This window comes from Dendropsophus ebraccatus, chromosome 2 (genome assembly GCF_027789765.1).
Source record: "Dendropsophus ebraccatus isolate aDenEbr1 chromosome 2, aDenEbr1.pat, whole genome shotgun sequence".
Taxonomy (NCBI): domain Eukaryota; kingdom Metazoa; phylum Chordata; class Amphibia; order Anura; family Hylidae; genus Dendropsophus; species Dendropsophus ebraccatus.
This window is the reverse complement of record NC_091455.1, coordinates 43,001,828-43,028,769: the sequence shown is the minus strand read 5'-3', so window position 1 is coordinate 43,028,769 and position 26,942 is coordinate 43,001,828. Positions and strand designations below refer to the sequence as shown.

The window sequence follows — 26,942 nt, the reverse complement described above, 5'->3', positions numbered from 1 at the left end:
GGTTATAGTATCTACCAAAAGTGATCCAAGGGAAACTGGCGAACCAGTGACAAGGTCGTGTGGTCTCAAGGTTCACTGATGTGTGTGGGGAGCAAAGGCTAGCCTGTCTGGTCAGGACACACAGAAGAGACACTGTAGTACAAATAGCTGGAAAAGTTACTGCTGGTTATGATGAAAAGATGTTAGGACGGGGCACTGCGGCTCACTGGATATAGGGCTGTGAAGCATCAAGCCAGTTAGAGTGCCCAATGGGTAACTGGGCATCAGAATTGGACCAAGGAGCAATGTATAAAGCACTGCTGGATGCGATAACTGGGGAGAGAGGTCACCAGGATGCATCATGGAAGAAAAGTATTTTAGCAGAAAAGTCCTGGCACTTTGACATGTACCACCTAAGTAAACATTGCAGCAGGCCAAGTACAACCCTTCACGACAACAGTGTTCCCGTATAGCAGTGGCCTCTTTTTCAGTATAGAAAATGTAAAGGAAGGGTTTGATGAACATAACAGAGCTAAAGATGTTGATTTGCATTCTAATTTATCCAGATTTCAATGCAATTGAATGGAGTCCTTGAGGTCCTACATTGCAAGTATCAGGACATAAGAGAGCTCTTGCTAGTATCTTGGTGCCAGATGGCACAGGGCACCTTCAGAGGTCTTATGGAGTCCATGCCTCAATGGCCCAGAGCTGTTTTGGCAGAACAAAGTAGTCTGCACAATATTAGGCAGACAACTTTATTATTATAGACTGGTATGTTATTCGAGTGTTTGGTTGGATTCCATGGACTAGAGCATGCTCGAGGTTCGCTCATCTCTACTTATAGTCTGTTCTTGGCTTTGGCTCAAAAAAATCTATCAGATAATCTGTTGGTGCATTAGGGCCCTAAAAGTATGTCCCTACTACGAAATCCGGAATCCTGCCACGGATTCCGCAGCTTGCAGCCGCACGCATCTCTGCTCGTCCCATAGGCTTCATTTTATGGTTTGACGGATTCCTCCGTCCACCCAAAGAATGAGCGGGTTCATTCTTCATTCTATGGAATCTGCCAAACCATAGAATGAAGCCTATGGGACCAGAGGAGATGTGCACGGCTGCGAGCGGCCACAAGTGGGGGCGAGCTGTGGAGTCTGTGGCAGGTGATCCGCCGGGATTCTGTAGTGTGGACATACCTTATGAAATGCAGCATTAGGTATCTTTTAAATTGATGTAATTAAGGCATATGGGTGATCAATGCATTAAACAGGGTCCACCTATGGGCTATGATGGCATAAACTCATAAAAAGCTCAAAAATTTATCTGTTAATTGGCCCCTATATTATTGTATGATGCCAATATAATGCATCCATCACAGCATCTATAAAATACATGTTGGGATCTTTACCCATCATGTATATTAAAGGAGTTATCCAGCATTAGAAAAACATGGCCATTTTCTTCCAGAGCCAACACGACTCTTGTCTGCAGTTCAGGTGTGGTTTGCAATTAAGCTCCATTCACTTCAATGGAACTTAGTTTCAAAACCTGCACCCAAACAAGCTGTCTCTAGAACATATGGAAAGATATGGCTTTGGCTGCCCAGGCATGATGGGAGTTGTAGTTTTGCAACAGCTGGAGTGTCAAGGTTAGCCATCCCTGCTCTAGAATAAGGTCGCCATGTTCTTCTAACGCTGGATAACCTTTCAACTGAGGCCAAAAATGCAGCGTCTACATGCATTTCATAAAAAAACACACACACACACACACACACACACACACACACACACACACAAAGATGCCCATTACACACAAGACAGTACACAATGACCACACTGAATATAATATTAATTTATTGAATGAAAAATCTCTCTCTATATTACAACACTCCTAATAGTACAGCATCTGCTTCCATCAATGTGGTATCTGTATAAGCTCCGAGGAACCTCGACGTCAGCTCCACATCATTCAGTCTCAGCCGGACTCTGGTGCCTTTCTGGTACTTTCTACAGAAGAGAAGAACGGAAAGAGACACTTAAGAAAAGTTCTGTCATCATGAAAACATTTATAAGGCGAAACTGCAATTGTGAAATACAATGATTAATTCCCCTCCAATGACTAATCCCACCTCTACAGAACATAAGAGGGGCGATCATTACAACCAGTGCCATGTAAAACTTTAAAGCGCACCGCACACTGACTGATCACATAAAACCTCAAACCGCAAAGCCCGAGCATTATTCCATCCTGAATTTGTGCTAGACTGTAAAGATCTACTAAGAAGCACTTCCCGGTGGAAGCTGATGTGAAGTGTAGCTCAGCACAAAGCTGGTATTGTGTAGACCTAGGTTGCTGTGAAGGTTGTGTTGACTGTTCTCGGCTCTCCGGTGCATGGAGCAGTCGAAGCTGTTAAGGTGAAGAATAGTTATTTATCATCTGCTAAACTTTGCCTAGGGCAGTGTTTCATTATGTATATTTGTTCTTATATTTGGGCTCTGCTGCAACAAGCTTCTTGTTTCTCTGTATAATTCAGAGGCTGGCACCTAATTATACTGCTTGATCGCCCTCTTGCACCATCTTTATTGTAGGCAGAGAGGATTTCCCATCAAAGACTTACAATTCTTCGTCTCTTACAAGCCGGCTCTATCGGGTTCATTTGTTAGATGTTAATTTAATACTATAGACATTGAGAGGGTGATAGGAACAATTTGGCCTTTCAGCAGACAACACTTAATGAGACATCAGAATACTGAGGACATGCGAATAGTCAGCAGCCACAAATTAGCAAAAAAATCTTTAAGCTTTAAACTCACTTTTAATGAACTTTAAAATAAATTAAATGGAGTAATACACATTCATTAGCATTTCCGTTTGGTCTGTCTGCTGTAGCCCCCTCTAGTCAGGAGTCTGGCTATGTAGTCTGGTCCGCCCCCTGCACTGCCTTCTAAAAGCTGAGGAGGAGAGCCAGACTACAACTTGAGATTGTCCAGAGAAGCATAGTCTGCATAGTTTCATATACACAGAGTGACACACAGGAATAAAAATGTATACTGTCTGGGAGAAGTATTCAGCTTCCCTGCAGCTGAACCACAGGGAGAGGGAGAGACTGAGAGGAAATTCCAAATGTTATGTCTGGTCCAGGGCTTCCCTTGTCTCCTGGTGCTGATAAAAAAAATGTCTTTTATTCTGGCAGCGCAGTGTCAAAGAGGCAGGGCCTAGAGCATCCGTGCTCTAGGCCTGCAGAAAATGAAGATCCAGCCAAGAGGCGTTCTCACAAAGAAGAAAGGCAGGGAGAGAGGTACGCATGCCCTAGGTCCTTTCTCTTTTACACTGCACCACCTGAATAATTTTTCTTCTAACTAAATACCAGGAGATAAAGGAAGACAAGGGACCAGGCATGGATTGAGAAGAACTTCCGAACTGTACCGGAGGTTTAGGGGGTGGCGTCAGGTGACACAGATTCGCTTTAAGTATTAAAGACGCCCTAATGAAAATCAGTTTATTGTCTTTGTAGATCCCACTCACTATGGACAAAGGCGACCACTCTGTTAGGACTATAGGCTACAGTTTGTTAAATTCGCCCAATAACAGAAAATGGGGATGTCTTGCGAACACTTCTCTCCTTGCCACAGGACAGAGGATAAATCTATGACCACTCGGGGTCCGACCACTGGGATACCCAGTGATCTTGAGAATGGGGCCCCAAGTTTCCCGCAAGAATGGAGTGGTGGTCACGTGTACACATTGATGCTCCATTTTAGTGTATGCTGAAGATACAGAGCTCAGGGCTGACTGCTCGGATTGGGGTATCCCTCTCCAGATGTACATCTAGTATGAATAATAATTACCTAAATTTCTTATGTACTTAAAAGAGAAAAGTTTTCAATAACTCCACATGTACATCTAGTATGAATAATCATTACCTAAGTTTTTTTAAGAAAAGTTTTCAATAACTTCCACCCTGTACTTTTCTTCTCACTTCACATATAATAACCAATATTCTTTGGCAATCTCAGCAGTACAAATGCAAATAAAATTTTTAGGGTTAAAACAAGCCATAAAACTACCTAGAACAACTCTGGAATAACTTTTATGCAGACACTTTCAAGGGGACATTTTTTCTTCTGGCAAACTCCGGCCTTTCATCTCCTTAGTCAACTGGAAAATATTTTCCTTAAAAATTCACTGATGAAAATGGCTTTTTTTTCTGCACAGCACCATTCAGGAACCTGACCGCCAATTATTCTCACATCTCCCATCAGAATGTACATTTTACCAGGATCTGATCAAAGTGCTGCTTAGTTCGCCGGCTTTTGATCCACAAACAAGGAATAACATGCAATAGAGTGTACATTAAGGGATTACTCAACACCCCGGAGTCTTATAGCACTTATGAGTTAATCTTATAGAAAGTGCGCATTTTGCTTTGAAAACATAAATAAAATGAACTTTTCATCTCTTTGCCCCTCTTGTCATAGAGGAATAAGAAGAGAATTAACAGGAATTTACAGCGCTTTGGCAGGGCCAATAATACAGATATACCAATACTGATGTATGAGCAGGCTGCCAGTCTCATTAATAGGGCACATAGAGGACTATGCCAGGCCACTAATTTTCCTGACACATACAAATGTGACGCTGTAGACAACCAGAACATTCATCTGTAATTCAGAGTAAGGGGTCTATTAGACGGCCCGATAATAAACTGTAAACAAGCGCAGATCTGCTAGATTGGCGCTAGTTTACTGAGCAATTAGACATGCCGACTATTGGGCAGCAAGGGCTGCACGGACATTGTTAGCGATGTCCATGCAGCCCTTGCCTTAGTATAAAATAGTAAAGTAATAACTCGTGTCCCTGGGCCTTCTCCGGTGTCTGCAGCTCGGCCTTCTCTGTGCCAACAGACCGCCGGCCGCTCAGAGCCCTGGGAAGGCTTCCAAGGAGACCAGAGAAGGCCCAAGGACAACAGGGAATGTGGTAATGTGAGTTATTAGTTTATTATTTTGTACTACAATCATCAGCTGTCAGACATGTAATAGCGTTGCGCGCCCAACACCCGATGATTTTAGGTCAGGGCCTGAAGAAACGATCAGTCGATGACTGTTTTATCGGCTGATCATTCTCTCTATTACACGAAGCGATAATCGGCCAAATCATCCAGATTCAGCAGATCATCGCTCCGTGTAATAGGGCCTTAACTAAATTTGTTTTTGGGATGACCCTGCAAAGACATTTGTAAGCCATAATGGCTATCTAGCGTTCATCCAGCCTTGCATTGTATTTACTACTGCTCAACAATATCTGACTGGTGGGATGAGCGCCATATTAGGCCATTGGTGCCATATTAGGCCCCGTTCCCACTGAGCAAAACTAGCAGAATGCAGTTAGCCTCACGCTCATAATGGGAGTCTATGGGAAGAATGAACATGTTCATTTTTTAGCGCGGACAGGGCAGGAGTGCGCACCTCCCATAGACTCCCATCATGAGCGGGAGGCTAACGGCATTCCGTGGCGGAATTCCGCTAGTTTTGCTCAGTGGGAACGGGGCCTTACCCAGTGTAAACAAGTGGTCTGTGTCAGAAAGAAATCCTATGATCTTTCTTTCCATGTCCTTTATGTTAGGACTATTAAGCAAACAACCTCTTTAAGGGGACATGGCTCTCTCCAGAGTACCAAGAGATCTTTATTATGCCGGTAATACCAGAAAATAGATCCTGACCAGAGATGAACGCAACTCAAGCATGTTTGAGTCTGATCCTTCAGTATTTGAATACCGGTAGCTGAAGATGGATGCAGCTCTAGGGAGTCTGGAAAAACATGCATACAGCCAAAAGTAAAGGAGCCGCAGTGCTTTATCATTGCTGTAACCCCTTTGTTCTCAGTATCGCTCGGGTCCCCGGTTGTTATCCCTAGGTATGGCTGCAGAACATTGTGCACAGCATGTTCTGTGTAGGTATTATACAGGCATGCAACTCTAAGTATTCTTAGCTCGAAAGCCCTTGAAAATAATCCACAGTGGATGATGTGTTTGGACATTGGTGCGGGAAGATATCATCAAAATGAGTATCTGTAGTAGTAGACACACTAGCAATAGTACTATCAAATTACCAATGTTTTCCTCTATAATCTTTGGGGCGTAAATAAGAGTCCTTTAGGTAGTACTGTTTGGAGGCGTGAAACAGACCCTGTAGGAGTGACACTGTGCAGGTGTTAGGAGCTTTGTGTAAACAGGTTTCACGGGACAAACCATAAAAGCTGGGACGAAATTCACAATTATACAGTCCTTACAGCTTAAGAGCAGCCATAAAATACCATAGCAAACACTGGTCTGACTGGAGGAACCATAGTACTTAAAGGTCAGCCCTTCCCATCAAGTAACATTCCCATCAAAAAACAATAAGGCCATAATACTAGATGCACTCAACCATCAGAACCTTATACTACTACCCGTGAGGACAATACTACAACTATACTACAACCCCTTATACTAACCCAAATAAAAAGCCAGGAGTGTGAACTTCGTTGAGTGAAGTCTGACGGCCAAAAATGTATTCCTTACTAAACACAAACTTCATTGCTGTCTAGATTTATCTTTTGGTGCACATGTATAAAAAACTATGCTGTACGGCAGTATAACCTAAGGGATCTGTTACATGGAGCCATAATCTGCCAAATCAGACTGATTCAGCCGATTATCGCTCAACGTAATAAAGATAAAGACCAGCTGATGGCAATGATCATCAGCTGGTCGTGTCTTTTGGTCCTGACTGAACATTATTGGGCACTGGTTGCGCATCACTATGTGTAATAGCAATGCGCGGTCGACGACTGATGAACTTGTAAAGAAAACCATAAAGTATATACAGTACATGCTTATCCGCGCTCCTCCTTCTGCCCGCTTCCCAGTATCTCCCTGACTTCTTCCCTGTGTTCGCAGCTGTTGTTGGAACTTCAGTGCCAGTCTCTGAATTGACAGGCTGCTCAGCCAATTACTGGCCGAGATGGGACAGCACTGCGGCCAGTGATTGGCTGAGCGGCTTTTAAACTTCAGAGATTGGCGCTGCAGTTCTGGCAGAAGCCAGGAAGACACCGGAGAGCAGGCAGAAGCATTGGGGAGCGTGGACAGATATGTATAAACTATGTCTATGCAGCCCTTGCCTTTAGTATAAAATAATAATGTCCGTGCAGCCCCTGCTGAACAATAGTCGAGCCTGTGTAATAGGCTCAGTTCTTCAATCCAAAAAAGTATGGCTACTGTCCCTGACCATTAACATTTCCCCTGACGAAGTCACCATTCCAGAGTGACGATACGCGTAGGGTTTGATGCGGAGTAGTCTAGTGGGATCCTTGGTGATATCTTTGACATTACTTGATACTATATGCTGCTATTTGGGTGCATGTTACCTACTTTCTTGTTTAGGGGGGATTTTTGTTTTTGTATTATTATAGGAGGTTTACATTTGGTATCAGCACTTTATTCCACTATTTATGGGTTGATGTATATATATGAATTTATTGTATAAATTATTGGTGGTTATGTATGTCTGTTGCGGCAATAGCGACACTTTAGAATTCACTTCTCCCCAGTTAATCAGTCATTTTGTCATTGTTGGAATTATTATTTTAATTACATTATTTATAATTATTATAATAATTATTATTTTAATTTCGCTTTTAATTTTGTCAGCATGTCCTTATGACAAAATTAAAAGCGAAAAAAAATTAAGATAATAAATAATAATAATAATTCAGGATGGCGCTACTTATACTATTGGATTAGATCTAAATGACGATATTGATAGAAAGAAATTCAGTGTTCAAGTTTATCGTCTTTAAAATCTGCTACATGTGCTCTATAAATGAAGCCTGAAAACTCGTAGCCTCTTAGGGCCCGATTAGATGGCCTGACGCGTGGAGAAAACCTGCGCAGTTCTCATAGATTACTCATCACTTATGACCATGGGGACAAAACAAAGAAATATACAACTAAACCCACACAATCTAATAGCATATGCCGAAAACCTCCTCTATTAGTGCACCACATTGTTTCCTAAAACCAGATACGAGTCCATCTTTCGCACCCCTCCCCCTTTGTCTAGGGGCATTTTTTTCCTCCCCAATCTGCTGTAATGCCAGCTAAGTAGTGAACAATGCTGGTGAAAGTTGTTGTGCTGTCTGGCCGTGCCTGCAGGGGAGCTTATTCTCAATGAAAAGAACAGGCAATTACGTTGCGATACCGGTGTCACAAGCTCTAACTGCTGCTCCTTGTAATTTGAACACAATCTCCCAGATACTTTAATCATGTCTAATCCAATTTATTAAAGAAATTCTTAAACAGTCCCCGTCGCACCTGCATAGAAAGATATCCTGAAACCCGTCGGCTTGAAAGGCATCTGACACGTCTGTCAGGTAATGTGCAGCATAAACACTGCCCTGCGTGACAGATGTTCCCTGCAGCTAAAACATTTGCGGAGGGGAGATCAATAGAGAAAGGTAGCGGGAAGCGGAAATGTGGATACTGCTTACACAGACTCCCACTGCAATGGTTCAGAGGGAAGCACAAATGATAGGTTGCTGTAGGCATGGTAATCATACATAAACCCATCATTATACCCTGGCACCAAAGCTCTAATCCATAACACCGCTCAGCCTGGCCTGCATTTAAAGGTGGATGCTTCAAAGTACGACATGTTTTTTGTTAATAGCCCCATGGAGCTTAACATCCAATAAACTTCTTGTCCAGGTTCGCAGATTTATTGAGCTCACAGGCAGCGCTCCGCTCAGGGGGGAAGATTACAGCACTTGGGATATGTTCACACCGGGAGGATACACTGCAGATTCTTTTATATTGGGGCAGAAAATCTGCAGCCACAAATTGTTGTGGATTGACCTCTAGATTCGAAATAAGAGAGAGTCAGTAGGTAAAATTTGTTTAAATCTCATTCTCACCACCAACCTCTATGGACATGCCTTTTGTTAGACACTGTTATACCATCAAAAACTTTGCACAGATCAGAAGAAACTTTGTAATATACCTTATCTTGTTAAGTGACCCATGTTGCGGGGGTGGGGGGGGGGGTTGTTATCAGACAATTGACAGGTGCAGCACCTGTCATTCATCCATATCAATGCAATCACTTTATATTGTGGCACTAGGAGGGTTAAATGAATGTCAAACTTTGTAACTGACCCCCTCTGTGTGTGGAGCGGGCTAAGGGGAGGTTAAATGCCAATGTCAGTTTTGACAGCGGCATCTAAGGAGATAAATAGCATGGGTGATCGCTTTGTGCTGGCTATTTGCAGTGAGCCATGCTGTGAGCGGCAGACGTCGAGAAGGAGGGCACAAACATGGCAGGTGCTCGACTTGCTGCCCGCCATTTCTGACGTGTACTACATGTTAAGCCACACTTTTGCAGAACTTACCATATAGTATAACAACCAGGGAACAGGGACACAGCTAAGATTTAAGGGCTCCCATACTCACCTGGCCCCTGGTATACCTTCATTGCCCCAGCTGCCCTAGGACATATCAGTTTTACTTTTTCTGACTGGAACACTTTAGAGCATACTGTACCTGCATTTTTAGGTCACTTTTCCGGAAAAGCTGTAATCACGGGTGATCGCTTTGTGTCGGCTATTTGCAGTGAGCGGCAGACGTCAAGAGGTAGGACACAAAAGAGAAAACATGGCAGGTGCTCGGCTTGCTGCCTGCGAAGTTTTCTGAAGAGTACCATATGTTTAGCCGCACTATTGCAGAGCTTAACTTATAGTACCTATAACCAGAAAAGGCAGAGATAGATAAATAGCCGGCACGGGTGATCGCTTTGTGCCGGCTATTTATAGTGAGCCATCATGTGACGTCGAGGGGAAGGGCACAAAGGAGAAAACATGGCAGGTGCTTAGCTTGCTGCCCGCCATGTTTTTTGTACCATATCTTAAACAGGACTATTGCGCAGCTTAACATATAGTATCAAAAAACAGGGAACAGGAACATAGCTAGGATTCAAGGGGCCCCATAGCATAAGCATGGAGCTGCCATACTCACCTGGCCCCCAGTATTCCTTCATTAACAGGAACACTTTAAAGCATACTGTACCTGCAATTTTAGGTCACTTTCCAGGATAAGCTGTCGTGTGTACATGAGGAGCAGCACTATTTCTGGCTTTTACATGGTATTTTGCATCAGTTTTCCCCTTTGCAGGCTTCATCTCTAATGTTTAGCTGTTCCTGAGCTAGTAGATGGAAACTAGCTGTTATAATGTCCGCAATTAACTTCCCAAGACATTATAGAGCAGTACTAAGCAGTGTAAGCTATGAATAAAGCCCTTGGCTAAGATATTACACTTATAAGAAGTTTCTTTCATAGTCTCTCTGCTTTCCTTTTACTCTGCAGCTAAACTGTCGCTATGCTCCCTTCTCCATCAACTTCTATGGGCAGAAGGTAGTCTGATTGCTCAGTAAACAGATAATACACAGAATATTAGCAGTTTTCCTGAATGAATGATTTGTTTAGAATGGAATGGAGGAGAAGCATGATAAGCAGAGACAGGCAATTTTCTCTAAAAAGATACATTACCAAAGTTTCTTATGTCTACTTTGATTTGTTCATAGTTTGTTGAAAGTGTGGCAACCGTATAAGAATCATTACTGTGGCTGAAAACAAACCCAAAAGACATAGTAGCTCCATTTATAAGAGTTATTAATGTACTCCGATTTAGAAGCTCTAACCAACAAATATTTCCATTGTCCATACTCCGACTACTTAAAGCCAAACAGTGGCCCATTTTCTTATTTGCCATTGTTCAGACCGGAATGTAACACTTGAGACGTTGCTACTCAGGGGACCAAGCTGTTGCCAGAACAGGCATCTTACAGCACCTACAATGCTCATGATCTACGGGGCTAAAATAGCCAAGGTAACCCATTAAAAAGCAATCCAAAGAGCATAACCCATTGTATGAGCGAGCATGACTCCCTTTCTCACCATCTCCCAAGGTGGCTCCAGACTTTCCCACAGTATCGTGTTCCTGGCACAAACACACGCACGCAGCCAGCCAGCCTAGGTGATAATTCACTCTAACTTAAACCATTTTTTTTTCTCTCTACCCCCCCCCCCCCCCTTTTTTTTTTTTTTCAAACTTCTCCTAACAAGGTATTATCTCCATTTGAAATAGTGGCTGAAATTCTACCGCCTCTCCTGAGAAAAGAACAGGGAGGTTTATTGTGTCCCACAAAGGATTCTTGAGATATATTGACAGTGCAAGCAATCCACAGTCCTCTCGAGGGTGGAAGGGATTGTTACTGAAGTTTTCTCACAGAAAACTAAAACGGAGGGAAAGTGGCGCATAGGAAACTTAGCTTGGCGACATACATACTATCAAAACAGACGGCCACCTGACAACAACAACAGACTACAGTGTGGGGACAAAGCTGGACTGTCAGGGGTAGTCAAAGGAAAAACACAAACAAAACATGTCCTCCTGGGAGGAGATATAGTCTTTGTAGAAAATTGGGTCCCATAATGTCCTAGATAACCGGCAGCTACTCAAAAAGTACCATCTGCACTTGTGTGAGCAGATGACTAATTTTACTGGATCATCAGTGAAGAGGTCAGAGATATCGTTTAAGAGCAGGAACATACTGTATTATACAAAGATGACAAAGAACAAATGGAAGAGTCCAACTTGACCTAATTTTCAATAAAAATTGTCCAGCGGGTCAATATTGGAAACACAACCATTAGGCTCTGTCAGCTCTACTGTCAGAAGATCCATGTGGAACCTGCATGGGTAGTTAGGGCTCTATGACACGGGAAGATTGGCAGACATATTTTCTTCGAATTTAAGCGATAATCTTCAAACGACTAACACAAGTTAATTTGTATGTCATTAATGGCATCTTTTGAGCTGACCATAAAATCATCGGTAATCGTTGGAAATGCCCTCCTTATCATTACAGAAATTATAGAGAAAGGTAACACCAATAGATATGTAAGACAAGAGTAGGTTATTGACAAAGGTTAATGGCTACAGCTCTGCTTCTTCTCTGCACAAGTCACAGAGCATGGCTAGATAATTCTTCCATAGTAGTGAATATGGTTTCCTCCAGTCTACTATGCCTATGTCCACGGGGCTTGGTGTGAACATATTTTTAAATGATGTTAAAAGAAGCTACAATGGCAGCAACAATGTGCTAAAATAGAAAATAAATTTATAGTCAGAAACTGATTTGAAAAAAAGCATCAGTATCTGATGTTCTCGGATCAGTTTTTATGAGTAAAAGAAAAAAAAGAAAAAGAGAGAGGAGGGATCCATCACTGCATAAATCTGGGCTTTATAGCAGAGTGGCCAGAAAGAAGCCTCTCCTCAGTAAAAGACACTTGAAAGCCCAACTGCAATTTCCTGATAAACACTTAATGGACTGTCAGATTTAGAGGAAACCAGGCACAGGCAATCACCTGCCCAATACCATCGCTACAGTAAAGCCCCTATTACCCGGCGTGATCTCCAAGAGCAAGCGAGCTCCAACCCGTCAGGTCATCGATTGCTTGCTCCTCATTCCCCGCCCACTGCCGGTGCTATTACATGTGCCGACCTGAGCAGGTGAGTACGGGAGGCCGCTGGGAGTCCATGCTGCCACTGCTCCTATTACACGGAGTGACAGCAGCAGATCGCCGCTATACTCCTTGTTTGTCTTTTAAAGACAACAATCAGTCGACATCTTGCACGTCGGCTGATCGTTACACAAAGCGATTATCGGCCGTAATGGCCAATAATCTGCCAAATGCGGCCGATAATCGCTTTGTGTAATAGGGTCTTAAAAGCATGGTGGTGGCAGCATCATGCTGTGGGCGTGGTTTTCAGTGGCAGAAATGTTTTTATGGAAAACCTGATCCAGAGTGCTCTAGACCCAAGACTAGGAGAAGGCTCACCTACCAACAAGACAATGATCCTATAGGATGGGCCATAAATAGCTGACCAGGGGGGCTGTTGACCCTGAACCCTACCAATCAGCTCATCTGGGTGGCCACAGAATGAAAAATAATCAGTGTACTGAATCCAAAGCTTTAAGAACACCTATATTCCTAGAAAAATGGAGTGTACCAAAATACAAAATGGCACATAGCACCAACCAGCATAGCCAACACCTATATAGGACTATGTGTCCCAAAAATGATCATAATCACAAAAAAACTCACAAAACTTTATTGTATCCATCGCAAACAAAAACCACAATTAAAATCACAACGGACTGGGACCACATACTGTTCTGGTAACCGAGTGTTTACATGTGAATGTTTACATTTTATACTGACACTTTTTTTAGCGTACTGTAACATTGGATCTAGCACTTGCACTTTATTTTATCAATGTATTTATGCTGAATAAGTTGTTTATGTGTTTTACTATAATGCACATGCACTTTCTGACTACCATTTTACCCATGTCCCAATAGTGAGGTCTCCCACCTCCCAAGTCTTGATTTTAATTGTGTTGTTTTTTTTGTGATGGATACAATAAAGTTTGTGATTAAACATGAATTTTTTGTGATTATGATCATTTTTGGGACACATAACGCTATATAGGTGTTGGTGAATCCAAAGCTTGTACACTGTACAGGAGCATGTACACGGTTTATGCCAATATGCAGGGATGCTGAGAGTGGGCACATCCCTGATCAACTACTGGTGGCCAATCTCACAGATGTGCCATCAATAGGTTTTAACCGGAAAACCCCTTTAAGCTGTACTGATAAGGAAAAGGCAAATACAAAATAAACAAAACACTAGTGAGAACTGGATTTAATAAATTGGAATTAACAAAAAAAAAAAACTTGGACATGAGAAATGGAACAAGATGATTCTCTACATTCTCATTCCTGGTCCACATCAAAGTATTACAAGCAAAGCTAAGAAAAGAAGTTTATTATGTGCCAAAGTCGCTTAGAATAGTTGGGTCATAAGTGGGATCATGGAGTAAAATGCTTTCTTCATTTGTCTTTGATCCTCTTTGCTTCACGATTAAAAAATTTTTTGTCTATTTAAAGACGTGTATATTAACCTATAAAGGGTAGATGCACATTTGGCAGATTTATTGGTAGAATTCAAACTAAAGGGAGTAAAATCCTACACCGCATGTCAATTTCAGCATGAAAAATTTTTTTTTTGCCCGAGTATAGATAGTAGTAGTATCGTGCATCACTACAATGTACTGGGACTTAATGCGTTTGGTGTGGGGTTTTTTTTGTTTTTTTTCGAGCAGAGAAATATCGGTACAGTGGGAGGATGAACCACAGTTTGGCCGTATGTAGAATTGTGATTGGACTGGACTGAATTTTAATTGTTTCCCTTTAACAAAAACTTTGTAAATAAAAAAGTAAAAAATAAAAATAAAAAGAGACTATTTGAACTGCCACCCACAGAAAGGGGAAATGTCCCAAGGTTACGGTGTATACTGTGTCTGTGTAAGGTGAAGAATCACAGAGCCTCTTTAGCATAAATATGCCTATTTTTACTAAGAAAATACGTGTTTGGAGCCAGGGGCGGTCTTGGCATTTCTGGGGCCCAAAGCGAAGTTATGTCTGGGGCCCCCCCCTCGACACGCACTCCACAACAATAGACCGCTATGTGCTGCCCGAGTAGTATATACCCCTTGTGTGCTTCCCCTCAGTAGTATATACCCCTTGTGTGCTTCCCCCAGTAGTGTACAGATGCCTGTGTGTTCCCCTAGTTATATATAGCCCCCGCGTGTGCTCCCACAAAAGTATATAGACCCCCTGTGTGCTGTCCCAGTTGTATATAAACCCTGTGTGCCGCCCCAGTCGTATATACCCCGTGTGCTGCCCCGTTACATATACCCCCTGTGTGCTCCCCCACTAGTATATAGACCCCCTGTGTGCTCCCCCGCTTGTATATAGCTCCCCTGTGTGCTCCCTCAGTGGTATATAGCCCCCCTGTGTGCTCCCCCACTTGGATATAGACCTCCTGTGTGCTCCCCCACTTGGATATAGACCCGTGTGCTCCTCCAGTAGTATATAGACCCCTGTGTGCTACCCCAGTAGTATATAGACCCCCTGTGTGCTACCCCAGTAGTATATAGACCCCCGGTGTGCTATCCCAGTAGTATATAGACCCTGTGTGCTCTCCCAGTAGTATATAGCCCCCCTGTGTGCTCCCCCACTTGGATATAGACCTCCTGTGTGCTCCCCCAGTTGTATATAGACCCCATTCTGCTGCCCCAAGTAGTATATAGACCCCTTGTGTGCTGACCCAAGTATATAGACGCCTCTGTGAAGCCCCAGTAGTCTATAGCCCCCCTGTGTGCTCCCCCAGTTATATATAGCCCCCCTGTGTCTTCCCCGTTATATAGCCCCACTGTGTGCTCCCCCCATTTATATAGACCCCCGCTGTGCGCTCCCCCAGTTACACAGGCCCCTGTGTGCTCCCCCTCCCATATAGTATATAACACAATCAAACAAACACTTATACTCACCTGGGTCCGGGCGTCTCCTCTTCTCTTCACTCTTGTGGCTGCAAGGGTTTTCCCTGCGGTCACAAGAGGCCGCGCTCCCCTTGTCCTGGCGCCGATGCTCCAGTGATGTCACTGGAGCACGGACACCACAAGGACAGAGCGGCCACTTGTGACCGCAGGGAAAACACTTTCTGCGGCCACATAAGTGACTGACAGAAACTGAGCCAATGGCTCCCGCCCTGTCAGTGCTGCTGCTGCATGTAACTGTGAGCGCTCATTACGAGTGCTCATAGTTACAGTTCAGATCACAGCAGCGAGCGGGGCAGCGGCCCTGTCTAGTGGCCTTGAGCACAAGAGAAGACCAGGGTGTGGGGGGGCCCCTGGATGTTGGCGATTGCTTGGGGTGCTTGGTGCAAAAGACCGCTACTGTTTGGAGAAGGTTACATAATTACGATGTTTCTCTTGATAAAACACTTGATAGTACACTTGATAACACTTGTAGACAAATACGTGACAATACAGCAACCGAATCTGCAATCGGAATTTGGAGTAGGATATAAAAGTGCTGACTGAGTAGCGTGTAGAGTGAAACAAAGAAGCGGAGTAGCAGAGAGAAGGATGTTGTGAGACTCTCAACCCAAGTAGTACTGTGCTCTGCCAGGATGTTTGAGGATGAGGTAGAACAATACTTAAAAGGAAGAAGAAGACGACTTGTGCCCGTGTATTGACCTGTTAGTCTTCACACACCCTGATGCCCACTAGATTTGGCTGAACCGTCCTAGAGGGTGACACAAGGCCCCAGACCGTGTTACCTGGGATGAGCGGAATGCTGAGGATTTCCTGCTGACAACAGTGTTTCGAGATAGAGTTCCTAGGCTAACTGCACTTTGCTCTATCCGGATCAGTTCCTAGTTTCTTTGGCTTTTGTGGATACTGTCCTGCACTGTGACTCTCCTTGTCTTCAGCGTGGGTTGAGGTTGTCTCTGACTTGTCCTCTTCTGTGAGGTTCTAACACTACACAGTGTTGTGTAGTGTTACTAAGAAGGAAAACTGTGTGCTGTCTTGCGTCCTACTCCTGCAGGGTTCTAGCTAAGACTGACTAGAGCAGGGGACCTGGCAGAGGGCCAGGGCCCAGTGAGGCCCACTGTAGAGAGCTGTCTAGCTTGCGTCCTTCCTCTACAATGTCCAACACGAAAGACCTATGCACCTCTTCCACGCATGTGACTTCCTTTTAACGTACACTGTGAGTGGGTGAACAGTGCAATAGAAGAAGTAAAGAGAGAGATGATAGGAGAGAAAAAGAACAGATTCCTATTGGTTCGCAGATCCATGGGACAAACAAATAAACAATAACCCTTTACACACTTCAGCTGTGCAGCATCTTAATATGCATATCTAATACAGCGACATCTAGTGGCAAAACTTTAGTACTACTTTTATCACCACTTAAACAATAAGTACAGACTTTTCTGAAGGGTGCATCCAATATTAACACCCATGGTAGGATATATATATTTATTTATACACACACACAAACACACAATAGCTTCCACAAAGTAATAAAATCATCATTACCGAAGTGTGAACGCCTCCCTGGGTGGTGTGATATAACCAGGTTCCTGTTGTCGCCTGTAAACTTCATGAGCAGAAAAGCCAAAGGAAACTATGTTCTATAACAGAAACAAAATGCCAAGCAGCCAAGCTGTCCCTGGGCTGTGAAGAGGCCAGAATGTGCCAGGGCCGGCTTCACCCCCTTAGATCTCATTTCAGCAGATTATCTTGTACTTGCACAAGAGATAGCAGCTGTATGCAAGATGTTGTTAAGAGCACACAGAAGTAGCCATGATGGCCGGCACATCATCACTATTGATTGGGGACACATGGAATTCAGGCTTTAGAAATCCAAACAAAACCGGCGGCCACTTAGGAAAAAGCCAAGTGGCAACAACAGATAAGTGTGGCTTAGGGCAAGCTATTTATGTAAGGAATAGAGAGAAAACATCACCAATGTATCCAGTGATGTAGTGAAAACTGCAACACATACACTATACATATCCCTTATGCCATCAATTAATAAAGTCATCACTACCATTAGTGTTGGTTGTTGGCTACAGACTTAGGGTCCTATTTCACGGCCGACCACGGACCGATCATTTTAGTAAACGAGCGCTGATCTGCTAGATCGGCACTCATTTACTGGACCTATTACAGGCATACCACGTCCATGTTTTGTGCGGAACACGGAATGTGTGAATGCGGCCTAAGGGTGCCCTAACACCGGATCTGCAGCTAAATCCCCTGCGGATCCAGTGTCAGTGCATCCCTATGAGATTACATACTCGCAGCGGGATTGGCATCCCGCTGTGAGAATGTAAGTTAACCCCCTGCGGTCGGAGCATACATCGCCTCCTCCCCGCTCCGGCTTGCTTCGGGGGTTCTCAGCGTCTGCTCGTGCCGCTTACCCAATCAGTGCGCTGCCTCTAAAGGTGCAGATCCCTATGTCAGTAGTAGTCACATGTCACGGTAGAGAAGTTCAAATAACGTGCACAAAATATCAACTGTCACGTGTCAGTACAAGAAGAGCAACGATCAATGATCTGCATCAAATATCACCAGTACATATGTTATACTGACCAGAGGATAAGTCGGCCGCTAATCCTAGTTGTTCAATGTAATGCCCGAACAGGAGATATACAACAGGTACTGACAAACATCAAAGGCAGCAATACCGAGCAAAACGTCAAAGGCAGCAAAACGTCTCTATGCGTTTCTAGGTCCTTCGTTCCTCAGGAGATTATCAGGCAAAAGTTGGAGAGGTCATTTAAGGGGAGAAGGGGCTGGAAAGATGTTGTTTGGTGTGCATGTCCCACCAGCTATGGTCTGTTACCTGAAATGCCCGTTCTCCTTCTATTTGAAAATTAAAAGGGTTATCCAACATTACAAAAAGCTCAACAGCTTTCTTGCAAAAACAGCACCACTCCAGTCCCCAGTTTGTGTGCGGTACAACAATTCAGCTCCATTCACTTCAATAGAACTGAGCTGCACCCAAACTGAGGACAGAAGTGGTGCTGTTTGAGCAAACAGTGCTACTTCTGTTCTCAGGATAAGTCCGGTATTGCAGATTCACTATTGCCTGGATAAGACCTTTAAAGGAGAAGTCCGGCAAATTTTTTTTATTAAAAGTATTATATTGCCCCCAAATGTTATACAAATCACCAATATATACTTATTACAGGAAATGCTTATAAAGTGCTTTTTTTCTGCATCAAGGCTTCACTTCCTGGATAACATGGTGATGTCACTTCCTGGATAACATGGTGATGTCACGACCCGACTCCCAGAGCTGTGCGGGCTGTGGCTGCTGGAAAGGATGATGGCAGAGGGATGCTCATTGTCCCTCCAGTGCCCTGTGTCGCTCAGTGTCCCCCAGAGCCATAGAGAGGGAGTACTTTATGCCAGAGTATCAGGGGTTGAAAGAGGGGGAAAATTTTTTTTTAAACAGGTTTAGTCCATTAAAGGGGATATCCATGGTTAGAAAAGTATGACCTCTGTCTTCCAGAAACAGCTCCACCAGTGTCCTCAGTTTGGGTTTGCAGCTCAGTTCTATCGAAGTGAATGGAGCTTAATTGTAATACCACACACAACCAGAGGGCATGGGTGGTGCTGTTTTTGCAAGAAAGTAGCTGTATATTTTTATTTTTTAACTCCTGGATAACCCCTTTAAACTAACCAGAGAACAGGAGGTAACTGGCCGATTGGATGGTGTTCTGAAGATTCCCTGCCCTAGATGGGACAGCAGCGCACATGCTCAGCTATTAGTTCATACACTCCCTATGGGGCTTCTGATGACAGTACAGCGCTTGGTGATCGCTTTTAATCTTGGAATAGTCTGTGACAGATGTTTCTACAGAAGGATATAGGCAATACCTAGGTGGCGCCACTCATCTCAGTATCAGAATGCGATGGCTATATGAATCTATATGAATATCATTTACAGGCTGTCAATGGAAACTTTCCCTTAATGTGTATTATATATAAAATCAAACAATATGATGCGTGCAGAAGGGTCAGACGCTCCTTTGCTACTGTATAAGTAACAGGGACTTAGATACAGAGGAACTGTGACAATGCCTGTGAACACTTTAATCTAGCGGTGGGAAAATGCTGCTGGCAATATGCGGCTGTCTCAGGGGGCCGGGTGCTCAGGAGCTGTCGGCTGCCGTGATAACATCTTAAAAAGCAACCAGGAAATCAGCCGAGAGCGGCCACATTGTGTTCACGTCTCACCCCGTACTGCAGGAACAATGTTACACAGCAGCTCCGCACGCTGGAATAGGACTTGCCTGTAATTCCTATTGTGCAGAACAATCATTTCTGGATACACGTGATGTAATACACGATCACTGCTGGGAAAGGCCACACATCACAAAATATTGGAAATCCGCAGAGGAAAAGATCTGATTGGTCAGCGTTCACACATCATAAAAAAAACTTTCCAAATACACACAAATGCCCCCCATGTTTTTGTTTAATGGGCCACTGTGTAGGGGGCCGCTGCCATCTCTCTGACTCTTTATCCTTCTGTATACGGAGGTGTGTGAGAGCAATACATCAGCCGAACATCTGGGACACACGCAGCAGTGTATATTTCGTGGCCAATTTTTATAGGGCATGGTGCCCATCTTTTCCTGTGCTTTACAAATGTATCTGTTATATGGGTGATGGCTAATTTACCAGAGAACAAAAAGATTGGCCAGATGACATCCATCACCCATTGGCAGGAGAACTGGGAGGCCACTACACACATTTAATGGTCTGCCGTTCCAATCTGAATCAGCAATTGAATGTTAGCACAAGTAATGGAGCTGTGGTAAAGCATATGCAGTGCAATGTGCAGTGTGTATGCTTTACCACTGCTCCATTTAAAGGAGAGGTCCAGCGATTGCTGAAATCCTGCAGCCAGCAGGGGGAGGGGGCAAATTGATTGCAAGTAGGCACTTACCTCTCCCCGTGCCCGCAGTGAGCGCCGGGAGTCACCAAGCGACCCCCCCCCCCCCCACACACACACACACGAGTTGTGATGACATGGAAAATGCCTGTCCTGGCCGCTGAACTGGCTGCTCAGCCAATCAGTAACTGGAGTGGCACCACGCCCCAGTCACTGACTGAGCGGCCAGTCCATCAGCCTGGTCATGACGTGGAGATCCCGGAGCCCAGCAGGGGTCCCGCGGCCACTCCCACCACTCACCACAGGCACGAGGAGAGGTAAGTGCCTATTTGTAATCTATTCCCCCGCTCCCCCTGCAGGCTTTTAGCAATTGCCAGACTTCTTTAAAGTGTACCTGTCAATATAAAAAAAAAAAGTTTTGATTAGTCAGGGTCTGAGTGTTCAGATCTCTACAAATCAGGACTCGAGAGAAATCTTCGTGCAGTGTGGTCTCTCTCCCCGCTCTGTGCCCATCGTGGATGTCCACATAGACTGAAATTATGCGGACGTCCTGGTCACATACCACAGAGCCAGGAGAGACAATGATAGGGGCAATAAAACAATTTGGGTGGAGTGCTTCTAGAATGAAGCGGTGGCTGAGTATGTGCGTTGCTGCGGCTTTCCCTTGGGGGCCATTTGACCTGTTTTCTTTGTTACCAACTGGGGGCTCTGCAGTCAGACAGCAACCAATCAGCTAGTTACCCCCTATCCTAAGGATCCTGGAATAAGGGCCGTATTACACGGGAAGATTATCGTTTGAAAAATCGTTAGATCGTTTGGTGTAATAGCAGGCAACGTTTAAACGACCAACAAGAAATCGTTGATTGTGTGATAGAATCTGGACCTATTTTCATCGTTGATCATTCACAAGTCGTTTGAACATTGTTCTGTGTAATAACACGTCGTTCGGTCGTTCCTTTGTTTATCAGACAGGAAAGGGACGAGGGCAGGAACGACCATAAGTAACAATCATCGTCCTGTGTAATAGGGTGAACGATTTAAGATCGTTTGTCATAGCGGTTGTTTGAGATCGTTTATCGCCGAAAAATCGTCCCATGTAATATCACTCTAACCCTTTAAGTGTTTACTTCCCTGCAACGCCACCAAAGGCAAAATGAAACATACCTTGATCATAGGTTTCTCTGATCAATAATTGTCATTAGAAAACACCAAGGAAGGAAGAATAAATTACAATATCAGGTTGGATAAATCAGAGCAATTCAATTATAGGAACAAATAACCGTACCGACTGGCAGATCTTTAATGGCTTCTGATTTTGCCTATAGAGCCATCGATGACTGGATATTCGGAGTCATACTCAACACATGAACCTCTGAAGTATATACGATTCTGTCATTGAAAATGCGCGGCCTGTGATATACTACATTATAAGAGGTTAAATTATAGCTCTGCACGTGTCTGAAATACAGAGTAAGCTGTAAACTACAAGCTTCTTTCCCCTTTTGGAACAACAATGGAAATCAGTGAGGCGGGCTATCAATTAATCACACAGTACAGTGTGTTTCCTCCGCAGCCTCTCGGGTTACCATACACAATGGCTGTGCTGTTCTTTCAGTCTTTACTGTACAGGTGCAGCCCATACGAGACCCAGAGAACGTGTCAGTATAGGATTCCCAGAGAGCAAGGACACCAATGTACCAAATATGGGACCTAATAAATATCACACGACAGTTGCCTCCTGTGGCAAAATGACAAAAAGGGTATTATCAGGGCGATGGCCGATGTAAGGAAGAGCAGAGACCCCAGGAATGACCCCGCATCACTTGTCAGCTCCTGCCAACAGCTGGGTAAACCAGGGGGCAAGGAATGAGCACGGCTACTTATTCCAGATTAAGGCCTCCTTAACTTCCTAACAGTGTGGACCACAAAAACCACTCACTACTGAATGCCGATGTATGACTATTTATACAGAGCACATACCCGGAGCTGAAAGAACTAAATTATTTCTTGACTACTTTATGGCGGCTGTAGCATGGCGATATACTACAACGAGCAACTTTTTTAGGTGTGCTGACTGATCTAATTGGGGCTGCCAGTCTCTACAAAAAGTCCTTTATGAAACCTTAGACCCTCACCAAATTATAGGGTCCTATTACAATAAATATCTGCCCAATAAGGCAAATATCGCCCTGTGTAATACAAATAACAATCGGCCAAGGAGCAGATCCTCAGCTAATCGTTGTTTTACAGCATGTTTAAAATTCATCCTCCACCGCTCGCATGTCACTACTGTATGTGCAATAGTGATGCGCAGTCAACAGCTGATAGGAGTAAATAGTAAATAGCGGCGAGTCTGTCTGGGTGATCGCTAGAAGGGGGGGCTGCCCAGGTGGCCCACAGAAGGTAGTGGCAGTCTGCTGCCGCTGTTCCTATTCAACGGCAGCAGATCGTTGCTATCCAAGTCGCTTTCAACATGTTGACTTGTCTTCTATTACACAAGATGATGATCAGCCGAATATGGTTGATAATCATTTCGTGCAATACGGCCTTTAGGAATCCCTGTTTTAGTGTGTGGGGGGCCGAGCAATCAGACATTTATATTGATTGTGAGAATATCCCTAAGGGTACAAACACACACAGCAGATACGCAGCAGATTTGATACTGTGTTCAGTTATTTAGATCTAATCTGCTGCGTCTTTTTTTTTTTTTTTTTTTTTTTTTTTAATTCTTTATTTTAGGAACAACGGAGAGGTGGTGCGACAACACACCAAACCTATCCTCTCATATACAATTCACATTAACAGAAAGTGTAGGTGCAAAGAGAACATAAAACACAAGCTTGATATAACAGATAAGCAGAATAAAAGTGGACAATCTGGTGATCATGATACAGCTGAAAACTATGCACCCCAATTTTATGAAAGGGATCTCTGGGGTCCTCGACCCCCTCACCGTCATTCAAGATTTTAATATAACAGAAAAGAACGAGGTCGCACCCTAGGTGCCACCAGCGACCTCAAAGAGACACCCAAAACACAGAACCAAAAGAGAAAGGAAGAATCTAAAGTAAAGGATCAGAAACAAAAAGAAGAAAAGGTCAAGGGGGGGGGGGGGGGGGGGGGGGGGGGAGAGGATCGAAAGGAGTGCAGCGTGTCAGGAAATCCGGACAGGATCAACCGCCCCGCCTCAGGCCTGAGTCGGGTTCCACTATTCCCCAGCGCCGAGGATCCCTGTAAGTCAAAGGCAAGAAATCTACTACTTTCTAGTCCCCAGCCTCGGTACACAGCAAAGCGCGGTACTCCGGGGTATCTTGGAAGGACATCCAAGCGAACCAGGTGTTCTTGAATTTGGTATTCGTGTTATGGAGCGAGGAGGTCAAATCCTCCATCCGCATGATGTCGTTCACCTTCGACACCCACAGGGAAGTCGGCGGGGGAGCAGTCTTTTTCCAATATAATGGAATACAGGCCCGAGCAGCCGTAATCAGAAATCGGAGAAGAGACTTCTTATATGCTTTCAGAGTCATTCCACTATGTTGCAGGAGAAGTAGTGCAGGGGTGATGGCCCTATTGGTATTGGTCACTTGTCTAATAGTCCGCTGTACTGCATCCCAAAAGGGGGCAAGTACCGGGCAGGACCAGAATATGTGAAGATGCGTACCCTCCGCCACGCCACATCGCCAGCACATCGGGTCCACATCAGGCCACATAACATGTAGCTTAGAGGGAACTCTATACCATCGGGTCAAGATCTTATACCCAGTCTCCTGAAAGGACGAACATATTGAGGATTTGTGCACCAAGGTAAGTATTTTCTCCCTTTGTTGGGGAGACAATGTAAGACTGAGGTCAGACTCCCATTTGAGCAAGTATTCCGGCGGTGGTTGGTCAGGCGGCGACTGCAACGCCGCACCTCAAGCCAGACTCTAAATATTGGGTCCTACAAGCTGGCAGGGAATGCTGGGTTTCCCAGGACAGGATAACAGGCGGATCTGTGACGAAGGATGTATGCCCGGCTGGTAGAGTTGGCGCATGCAGTCAACGTGGGGCCTATTGTTGGGTGGTTTCGCAAAGTTGGAACATTAGAAGGGTGTAACCATGGCAAACAAGTGAGGGGAACTGAGGACATAAACTGCTCTATCCCTACCCACATTTTGCTCTTCTCATGTCGGCACCAGTCTACCACTCTAGTTAGAAGGGCCGCCATATGGTACAGGCGGATATCAGGTAAACACACCCCGCCACAGCTCTTCGGGCGGGTAAGCAATGTTCTGCGGAGACAGGCAGGCTTGTTATTCCAAACAAACCTTATCTGGAGAGTAGAGAGTGCCTTAAAAAATGACGGAGGGATCTTGGTCGGGATGCACTGAAAGGCGTACAGCAATTTGGGAAGAATTGTCATTTTGAAGATAGAGCATCTCCCAAACCAGGAGAAGTAGCCCCTGGACCAGGTCTCACACTGTTCTTGAATTTTGGCCAGTAAAGGAGGGAAGTTCAGGGTATATAATTTTCTCAGGTCTGCCGGCAGCAAAATGCCAACGTATTTAATCGCTGTAGTCGCCCATTTAAACCGAAAGGATGCTCGGAGTGCCAACGTCAAGCCATCCGGCAGGCCCACGCCCAGTGCTTCTGATTTAAGAAAATTTTAAAATTGGAAAGGTGAGAATACACCTCCAGTTCCTTCATCAAAGAAGGAAGAGATATGCGTGGGTTTGATATAAAAAAAAGCAGATCATCGGCGTAGGCCGCTATTTTATGGCCGACGCCTCGCACCTGAAGCCCCCCAATATCCATGTTCGATCTCACTTTATACAACAGGGGTTCCAGAGTAAGGATAAAGATCAGCGGGGACAGTGGGCAGCCCTGTCTGGTACTGTTTGATATGTGAAATTCATCAGATAAGAGACCATTCACCCTCACTCTCGCAGTGGGTGTGCGGTACAAGGCGGAAACCCAGTTCAAAAAGCTGGGGCCTAACCCAATATACCGAAGTGTCTCAGAAAGGAAGGCCCAGTTCACCCTATCGAACGCCTTCTCGGCGTCGGTAGAGAGAAGGAGCAGAGGCACGTCCGATATCTTGGCCTTGTGCAGTAAGTTAACGGCGCGGATAGTATTGTCTCTTGCTTCGCGGCCTTGCATAAACCCAGCCTGATCAGGGTGAATGGTATCTGCTGCGTATCGCAGCAGTAAATACGCAGCGTATAAGCCGTGTGTGTTTGTACCCTTAGGGTACAAACCCACACACCGTATACGCAGCAGATACGCAGCAAAAACGCAGCAGATTTGAAGCAGATTTGGTGGTGCAGATTTGATGCTGTGTTCAGTTATTTAGATCTAATCTGCTGCGTATTTGTTGCGTATTTGCTGCGTATTTGCTGCGTATTTGCTGCGTATTGCAGCAGTAAATAAGCTGCGTATACGGTGTGTGGGTTTATACCCTTAAGGGTACAAACCCACACACCGTATACACAGCAGATACGCAACAAATACGCAGCAAATACGCAGCAGATTTGTTGGTACAGATTTGATGCTGTGTTCAGTTATTTAGATATAATCTGCTGCGTTTTTGCTGCGTATTTGCTGCGTGTTTGCTGCGTATTTGCTGCGTATCGCAGCAGTAAATACGCTGCTTATACGGTGTGTGGGTTTATACCCTAAGGGTATAAACCCACACACCGTATACGCAGCAAATACGTAGCAGATGTGATGGTGAAGAATTGATGCTGTGTTCAGTTATTTAGATCTAATCTGCTGCGTATTTGCTGCGTATCGCAGTAGTAAATACGCTGCATATACGGTGTGTGGGTTTATACCCTAAAAGAAAAAGGCATTTTTTTTATTTACTGATCGCCACATTTTGAAAGCAGTAACTATTTTCCACTGTCATCGCTTGTTTTTTACGGGACAAGATTTATTTGTCTCACAAGTGGAAAGGTCCCCTTCAGTGTATGCACCAGATTTCCCAGGTCTGAATACAGCCCAACTACACTCTTCTGTGTGTGTGTGTGTGAAGTCTATACTGACCGATTGGGCAGTTTTCCCCAACCTGCGGCTCTCCAGCTGTTGGAAACCTACAGCTCCTATCACGTTGGAGTACTCTTGGATCAATTCACAATCTTTTTGTGCAACATTTTCCCATTCCCAGTAGCCGGTGACCTCATACTTTTGACTCCTATGTTGAGGTCTTGCCTCCACATTAACCCCTTGACATAAAAACCACTTTAGCGCCTCATGTAACAGGTGACTCACTGTGGATGAATGCCTGTTACACTGACATGGTAGGGCTGTCGTATTTTCCCAGTAAGGGATCTCCCAGCCTGCTGGACATGAGCAATGGCTAAGACACGCAAGATGAATGTTCCCCACCGGTCTGAACGTGTCCCCTCCGATAACATTGCTGAGAGGCTCTGCGGCTGCAGAGTAGCGCAGCTGTCAGTACGGCTAGTGGGCTGACTGTCCTAATCCTCTGCTGACCTTAGAGCTGAGCCTGAGAACTTGTCAGGAAGGTGCTCTCACACTTGTAGACAGCATCCAGCAGCTGTTGGGGCTTA

General features: G+C 44.5%; 1 protein-coding gene across 1 annotated transcript in view; it reads right to left on the bottom strand.

The window, feature by feature from the left end:
* Positions 1-1,804: 1,804 nt before the first annotated feature.
* Positions 1,805-26,942, bottom strand: part of TPD52 (tumor protein D52) — a 119,033-nt gene continuing 93,895 nt past the window's right edge. The window contains exon 7 of the mRNA XM_069957437.1: positions 1,805-1,979. Coding sequence (XP_069813538.1) covers positions 1,853-1,979 — 127 coding nt within the window. The 3' untranslated portion in view covers positions 1,805-1,852. The remainder of the gene's footprint in view (positions 1,980-26,942) is intronic.